The 8,578-nt window shown below is 49.7% G+C and overlaps 1 protein-coding gene across 5 annotated transcripts in view; it reads left to right on the top strand.

Moving 5' to 3' along the window:
- Nucleotides 1-2,197: 2,197 nt before the first annotated feature.
- robo3 (roundabout, axon guidance receptor, homolog 3 (Drosophila)) overlaps nt 2,198-8,578 on the top strand; it is a 79,014-nt gene continuing 72,633 nt past the window's right edge. For all 5 annotated transcript variants that reach the window (XM_030100901.1, XM_030100900.1, XM_030100898.1 and 2 more), the window contains exon 1: nt 2,198-2,600. In XM_030100901.1, coding sequence (XP_029956761.1) covers nt 2,534-2,600 — 67 coding nt within the window. In that variant the 5' untranslated portion in view covers nt 2,198-2,533. The remainder of the gene's footprint in view (nt 2,601-8,578) is intronic.

Here is an 8,578-nt window from a genome sequence, read left to right as displayed (position 1 = left end):
TTTTCTCTTCCCATCAGCGGCCGGCGAGGCCGGCGGCAGGATGAGAAGTGACATTTGTCCGCGGCGCCGGCGTCTCGCGGCGCCCGAGTCGTTTCCACGGCCTGATTTGTAAACACAGCGGCGGCGCAGCGATCAGAGTTCCCCCACATGGACGACGCATTAGCATTTGGATCCATGCGACCGCCGGCGTCATTTACAGCGGAGATGACGGCGCCGAGATCAACGCTGACATTCGCACCACGATGAAGACGGAGACTTCAGTGGAAACATGAGTTCCCTCCAGATTGATTCAATTAGAATCTTTACAGCGGTTTGTCAGGTGATCGGAGGGGAGGCGGCGTTAGCATCTGTTAGCATCTGCTAGCATCTACTAGCATGAGTCTGAATTCACCATCATTGATTTCCTCTCCTGAATGACTGGAGCTGGTTTCACTTGTTCTGCATTTACAGGAAGAATCGTCTCGTTTCAACACGTCTCCTGATTCTTTACACACTTTTCATAAATAATCATTTGCTGGTTTCCAGCTCGTTGACATCCGCAGTTATATTTGCACATTTTACAGCAAATCAGGCCAACTGTGTCTCATCACGGTGATTAAACATCAGATTTCTTCATATTTTATCAGAGGAAGATTCAGTCAGGGACACTGAGAAAACCCTGTGATGAAAAAAATGAAAAACCTCAATTATTCTCATTTTACTTCTGTTAACTGACTGTTTTGAAGGTTTCTTTGAAAAGCAGAAGCTGCTCCTGATGGTCGTGATCGTTCAGACGCTGCGGAAGAAAAAACAAAGTTAGATATTTATTCAAAGACAGGATGAGCAAGAAAAAGTTGGAGTCTTCGTGATATTTCTGACTAACGTCTTTTCACTGAACCTACAGAGAGAACTCAGACCTCAGTCTGTCCTCGTTCCTCTAAATCCAGAGGATTTCACTTCTCTCAACCAACATTTCTTCTCTTTAAACATGAATATTTAATATGTCCACTGCAGTGAAGCAGCTTTTCCTTTTCACCGTCTCACCTGAACATAAAGGATCATGAAAATATTCATGAAGCTTTGCAGAAAACCTGATAATGAAACGCTCATCAAAACTTAGCAGGCCGGAGAGAGGAAGCACTGAAGCATCCTGGATTAAACCTGGATTAAACCTGGATTACATTCACCTCACCTCTCTAAAGGTAGAACCAGCATCCGTCTGATTTTAACTTGTCTTTGTCAAGTGATTTTAATCTTTCAGGTAATTATCATCTCTAAATCCTCAATTCCAACATCAAAAAATGAGTGAACTCTGACCCCGACATGCAGTGACAGACTCATCCCAGCAGAGCAGCGCCGTGTGGGTTTTCTGTAATCTGAGCGACATCAGGATTATTATTAGGATTATTTCTACATCAGCAGATTACAGCTGAATCAATTTAACAGTCTTTCTCCTGTTTGTCAGATTATTTGGGGCACTGGCCCTTTAAGGGAGCCCTGGTGATGGTTAAATTACACAAAGTGAGGGCAGATTAAACCGGAAGTGAAGGATTTCAACATAAAACCCCAATTCACAACATGCAGAATAGAAAAAACTGAAACGAATCAGAGGGTTTTAACCAAGTGACTTTCACTCGAAATGAAACATTTTAAGGAAAAACAGTGTTTATGAGCTGGAAGAATGGAGAAAAATAAACTTGATATCAATAAAATACCCAATGCTGCGTCATATTCATGGGGTAAAAGATGGTTTATTTTGTTTTTATTAGTGTGATGGAACAATGAAAACCAATTCAATCTGAATGAATTTCATAAAAAGAGATTTATTGAAGAGATTTGAAGAGAGAAGCGTCCAGTGTGTAAATAAAGACATGAAAGCTGTTTACTGATCATCTCAATTAAACATCAAATCAAGAGAGAAACCAGAATGAGAGTTTTTTCACATTTTCTGGTTAAAAACAGAACTGCCATCGCCCAGATCTCTCAGTATAAACACAGAGGACTGAATTTGCGCCGTTTCCAGACGGTCTCGTGTGTTAAGCTGTAACGGGGGGGGGGGGGGGGGGGGGGGGGGGGGGGGGGGGGGGGGTCCAGACGCTTTTCTTCTGACAGCTCGGACGGAAGCAGTTCTCGTGGTCGCGTGCGTCTTGACTGCGCGCCGCGCGCCGCCGCCGCGCTCCGGCTCCGTGCGCCGCGCGCCGTGCTGGAGGCTGCAGCAGCAGAGCGGAGAGCCAGAGAGCCAGAGCGCAGCGCGCAGAGCGCAGCAGCGGAGGACGCCGACCGTCCGGGGAGCAACAAAGTGGGGAAGAGGACTTTTCCCTCTCTGCTCGTGCGCGCCGCGGGACGCGGAGCCGCTCGGACGCCGCTCGGAAGCGCCTCTGCTCGGGTTCCGTCCTCCGCCTCACCTGCGGCTCCTCCTGCGGGCTTCGATCCGCGCGGCGGCGGAGATGCTGCCTGTGGAGCTGGACGCTGCCGCCGGGTCTTAGGCTGGATTTACCGTCGCTGCCGCTGCTGCGTCCCTCGAACCGTCCGCGCCTCGGAGAAGCCCGCACGTATGATGGAGTACCGCCTGGCTCTGCTCCCGTTACTGGTTTTACACGAGCTCACAACTTTGGCATACGGTAAGTTTGAGTTGGCTCGATGCTGGGCTGCAGTTCTTACCCTCATTCCACTGGAGCCGTTTCAAGAAATGCATTTCACTCGTGGAAAGTTCCAATGTCAGCCCGTCATGTGAGGATTTACGCACCGGAGCGCCGTGGTCCTGCTGCATGATGTCATTTTAAAAGGCCACTCAGGCCCAGATGCAGCTTCACCCCGCCGGCCCACCCGGGGGACCCCCGGACCCGCACCAGCATCTGCTCCCCGCTGGCTGCAGCCTGGAGCCGCTCGTTTATCTCCATTATCACCGCCATTAGGTGGATCATCTGCAGCAGCGGGACGCTGCCGGTACCGCGACTCCTCTCCCCTCTGGAGGAACATGCATCAACACTGAGGAGTTTTTGGCATCCAGAGGTTTGTTAAGGACGGAGCAGTGCGGGTTCCAGGGTTCAGGAATCATTAAACCAACATCTGACTTCATTAGTGGAGAAAGTTCTTCTGCTCAGTAACTCCTGTGTTTCTGGTTCCACTTTTATATATTGGATAAAATGAGCAGTAGATGGATTTTGTTAATTTTCTCTTTTTTTTAACTGTAGGATAATATTTACATTTTTAATGAGTAATAAATGATGGTCTTCTCCTCACTGACATGGTTCTACTGCAGCCGTCCTCAGAGGAAGAACATGAGTTTCATGTTAACTGAGTATCAATAGTATTTTGGTCGCGTTACTCTTGTACTCTTGTTACTCTTGTGATACTGGGAGCAGTTAGTGAGCAGCCGTCAGCAGCGGAAGTAGAAGAACATCCAGCGTCAGTTTAATGGTTTTACTCTGATAATTACGTTGAAATAAACTTAAAGTGAGATAAAAAGTCAGAGTAACTCCAGGCCCTGACTTTCTGTTCTGATTCCATTCTTCTTATGACACATCTCTTAAAAAACAATTGTGGAATCATGCGTAGCTGATCAGTGACAAGGAGGTTGGTGGACCAGCACCTCTGAAGCCCCGCCCCTTTGTGTCTGAAGCTCCACCTCTTTACTTCCAAAGCACCGCCCCTCTGCTTCCTCCGCCCCACCCCTGTGGTTGTGGGTTAAAGTCCCTTCCTCTGTTGTGCGTCAGAGTGATGAAGATGTCGAAGGCCCGACTCTTCATCCTCTGAGTCTCTGATCCGGGAGCGAAGCGGGACGCTGCCTTTTCTGGTTTAATTGCTCGCCTGTATTCAAAGAGCTTCTCGCTGGCAGAGGCTTTAATTCCCGCCTTCCGGGCGGCGCGGCTCGTCCTCGGCGCCTCCAGGACGTTGAAAACCTGCCCGCTGCCTCCGATTGGCACCAGCTGGCTGCAGGCACCTTCGTCTTTTCGCTCCTCGCTCAGGAGCAGCAGGCCGTGATGCTCTGAAGCGATTCCTTCTCTCTTTCCTCCTCTGGAAGCGGCGGGATGATATAGCTTGTGACAGGCGGCGTCTCCGGGCCCGGCCCCGCCGCTCAGGCTCCTTCTTTTACAAGGCTGTAAACATTGGCTGTGAACCCCGAGCATATGAACTCAGCATCTGTGAACGAGCTCCTTCACCGACTCCAGATGCTCCTCCGGGACGACGGGGCCCGGATTAAAGCTGCTTATTCTCACTTTAGCAAAACACACTGTGACTCTGAAAGAAAGAGAGAGAGAAAAAAAAACACGCCTTGTGCTGTTTTTAGTCCTCGCTCTGTCTTTCTTTGGGCTGAATTTGCATTTAAATGTGTCAGACTGCAGATTAAAGAGAGCAGTCTGACAGATATGAAGGAGGATAACAAGTGCTTTTATTTTGAAGGCCAGCTCACGTTTCACACCTGTTTGGTCAGTAATGTGAGTCTTTCAACAGTTGGCCTCCTGCTCCTCCCGACGCCGTGCCGGTGAACGTCCCTGAACGGCGGCCGGGCTGCCCCGATCACTGCCTGAACAGACTGAGAGATGAATTTCTAATCAAACATATTTGAGACTTATTATCCCCAAAATCAAGTCGTTATTTCCAGTTTTCCTTTTTCCGTTACAGATTTCTTCTGAGATTCAGGGAATCAAATATCCAGAAAACTGTCAGCAGCTGTTGGTGGAAGGAAACTCAGATTGTTCCTGACAGTGATTTATTTTTCGGAGAGCTGCTGAATCATCCAACTTCTGTCCTGCAGCTTCATGTGGACAGAAATGGTTTTAGTTTGAAGTTTCATGCTTGTAAACATCTGAGAACCGGTTTGTAAATCAGGGACGTCGTCCCTCATAGTGCGAGCTGACGTCTCTGGACCAGGAGCTTCCAGTCTCCTCTCAATGCTTTGAGAGTCTCTCAAAGACGGTCTCATTTTGGCATTTTTAATTAGGAACTTTTCTGTTTTCTGGGGTTTTTGCATCCGCTGTCTGGCTTCATCAGCCACACTTTTAATTTCCTAACTGAACTCAGTTGGCTGGTTTATTGTCACCTTAAGGCAGAATTAAAACAATTCCTCGGCCACCTTTTATCCCGCTCTACTTCTGGTCGTTCTGGAGACGCTCACATTCCAAGATGGCGGCCCGGAGCGAGCATTGGACTCGAGCCGAGACGAGTTATCCATTCCTGAGAAGAAATGGACATAATGGCGGTCACACTTACAGGAACTGACCCGATCCAGGGATCAACCATCATCTCAACCGGTTAGCCAGTCAACCGGTTAGCCAGTCAACCGGTTAGCCAGTCAACCGGTTAGCCAGTCAACCGGTTAGCCAGCCGGCTCATCTCAGCAGCTCGGGCTGGTTTCACCCTCGTTGGCGTATTGACAAACCCGTCTGCGGCGAGAGAAAAAAAGACCTGCCGAAACCTTTGTAGTCATTTTAGAGAACAAACAGGGACTGAGCGCACCGTCCTCCGCCCGCCCCCCACCTGCCGCCCATCTGCTCCCCGCAGATCAATCGCGCTGTCGATCGCTTCGAGGATGATCCGCTGAAACGAGCCGCCGTGTGCTTCCTGTCAGAACGGAGGGAAGGAACACCGAAGGTACAAGAGGAACCTAATTTGTGCCGAGTGAAAAAATAGCTCTGAGGCGGGAGGCCGGGAAGCTAAACGTCCTCTTCCTGTCATCCCGGCGTCTGCAGCGCTAATCACGCTCTGAAATTGCTGTTTGAAGCTTAGGTTTTCTGTCTCCGCCATATTCTGCGCTCTCTCTCCTTTAAATGCGACTAAATATAGAAATTAGAAATAAGTAATGGGGGGAAAGAAGCCCTCCTCAAACAAACAGTGGATTTCTGTGTTCTCGTCAGTAAACAGCCGCTCATTATGTTTCCCCGAGATAATAGAGTTTTCACAGCCCCAAATATTCATCACAGCGGTTTGACGAGGCCCCATGATGCATTATTAACGTCATTTGTTCGCTCAGCTGCGGCCGGCGGAGGAGAAAACCGCCTCTCTGCTCTCTGAAGTCGGTCATGTCGGTAAATTCCCGCTGCAGAGGGAAACATCCGCGGAGCGGCGGCGATCCGGGCCCCTGTTTAGCAGGGCTGACGGGTCGGGTCAGCTCTGAACCCCCCCCCCCCCCCCCCCCCCCCCCCCCCCCCCCCCCGACACAACGCCAGCCCGGCCCGGCACCTCGGGCTGCAGACAGATGCCCCCCCCCCCCCCCACATTAGTTCCAGCAGTTTCAGGCCTCTCAGCACGGAGCAGGATGGTCCAGCCGCTAACCGGACGGCCGCTGCTCAGGCTGTTCTCCTCTCCGGCGCAGGGGAAGGATTGAAGCGTCCCAATGTGCAGAAACTGTCCGTTTGCCCGTCTTCATTATCCTCCGCCCGCCTCGAGCCGAGCCTTCTGTCTGGGCGGAGAACAGAGACGGAGCATGTATAGATATGGATTATTTCCCTCCGGGGAGCCTATATACAGGATGCGTCTATGATCCGATGCTCAGAATGGGCCAGTATTTCATTTTAATTAGGACTGAAATACACGAGCAGAGGTGTGCAGCAGTCCATAATTCATCCCCGCCGTTAAATAATACATCTCCGTGCAGGAAGTCCCAGATGTTTAGCCAGATGGACTCCCACACAGGTGCCGTAGTCGAGTATAAACACAATCTCCAAGTCATTACGGCCTCACAAAACATTATAAATGGACGGCAGGTAGCGAGCAGGGCTGGAGGTGTGATCTTCATGATTCATCTCTCATTTCATGATGCTGCTCGGCGTCATGAAAGCAATTCCCATAAGTGGCTATATGCTTTAAAAGATGCATTCAATGCATTGCAGTCAGCCTCAAAGAAGCCAGACAGGAAATCAGAGCAGTCGTCGGTTTTGTCCTCCACAGGGAAGACAAACCTTCAGAAAAAGCAGTGCACGTGGCGTTCTGCTGTGCTTTCAGCGTTTATGAAACCTCAGATTATTTTCATGAAAATCACAAGAGGGAAACAACAGCAAGCAGAGTGAATAAATATTAGTACAGCAACTAACAGTCTCCCCAAAACGCCGGGCCTGCTAAGTGTTTTAATGGAAAAAAAAGTGTTGAATCTTTTCGAAAACAGAATTATCCAAACAGCGTAGTACAAAATACAGTTTGCTGAACTTTTCATGTCAAATAATGTGCTTTGAACAAAGCTGTCAGGTGGAAAACTGACAGGAAATATCAGAAAAGGCGAGCAGCCTTCAGCCGTGTGTGGTAGACTCCCCCCACAACGCAAAGCTCCAAAATCAACAATGTACCTGGAAAACTCCCCCCACAACGCAAACAAAAACACAAAACCCTTCAAAACCCTTCAGTCGGCCTTCAGTTCGGCTGATTCAGCTCCTTTGCAGACGTCCCCCATAGTACCAAGAGAGCCATGCGGTCAGTTCATGACCGGGTGAAAGACGACGCCTCAGAGTGAACTGCAGCGGTCCCCGACGACGCGTTCAGTCCTCCATAGTTCAAGAATTCCACTGCCTTGCTAATGGTTGACCGCCAGCTGTTCACATCCGACCAGTCGAACAGCAGGAGGACTTTTTTCACACGGTTCCATCATTGTTTCATTTTGTGTTTGGTACCTCTGGTACCTGCTGTTTAGTGATGCTCAGACCGTGACAGGAAGCGTTCAGCTCGCCGTCTCTGCAGCGGCGGCTGATTGACAGCCCGTCCTGTCGGAGGGGAGGGAGCCGGACTCGCTCCCAGAGGTCACTGGAGCGTCTTCTCTTATCTCGTTAAATCCAGCTTGTGTCAAGAATCGCTGGCAGGATTTAACAGCTGCGTTTGAACGGAGCTGCTCATCAGTTCCTGAACCCTGAGATTTAATTACAACGTTCCCTGAAATATCTTCGCGCATTTATCGACTTTCATGCTAACGTTATTCCGCTCATAAATAAGCAATCTCTGATGACTGGGCTTGCACGTTGTCAGTCTTTCATGTATAATGAGAGCGCGCTTCCATAATAATCTGTTCTCCTCACAATGCCGAGCAGTGGATCATCGTGACTGCTGATCAATGAAACTTTATATTTAGCTCCGGCTCACTGTACCTAATCACTCAGCTGGAAGAAACCAAGCCCGCTTTGTATCGGGGAGCTGAATAGTTTCATCAGTCATTGTCAAACCACAAATTATAGGTCTCCGCGTGCAGATTATCCTGAGCTGAATGGAAATGACCTTACTTGTCAGCTGCAATATGCTATCAGTCAATAAAAGACATAAAAACAGCCCTGAGAGGGTTTTTTTTTAAGCTCTATCTCTGGATTGTTGTTGCTCTGAGTTCTGGACCCGGTCCAGGAAGTCCCCCGTCTCGACCCTCCCCTCCCCTCATGCGACCTGCAGGGTGGACAGATAGGTGCAGATAGTGTGTGGAAGTGGTTCCAGAGCTAATCGGAGCTAATCTGGAACCACGCCGCCGTGGGACAGGAAGCCGGTGGCGTTTCCCCCACAGCTGTGTTTGGCCGCCCGCAGACGGTCGGGTATCCGTCCAGACGTCCCCCCACTTCAGGATTTCCTCCCCTGACAGAAGTAAATACACAGCGCGCTCGCCAGCGGACGCTAATGGAGTCATAATTAG

The sequence above is a fragment of the Salarias fasciatus genome, chromosome 10, assembly GCF_902148845.1.
Source record: "Salarias fasciatus chromosome 10, fSalaFa1.1, whole genome shotgun sequence".
NCBI classification, from domain to species: domain Eukaryota; kingdom Metazoa; phylum Chordata; class Actinopteri; order Blenniiformes; family Blenniidae; genus Salarias; species Salarias fasciatus.
The sequence above is the reverse complement of the archived record's forward strand: the minus strand, read 5'-3'. Positions and strand labels throughout refer to the sequence as shown.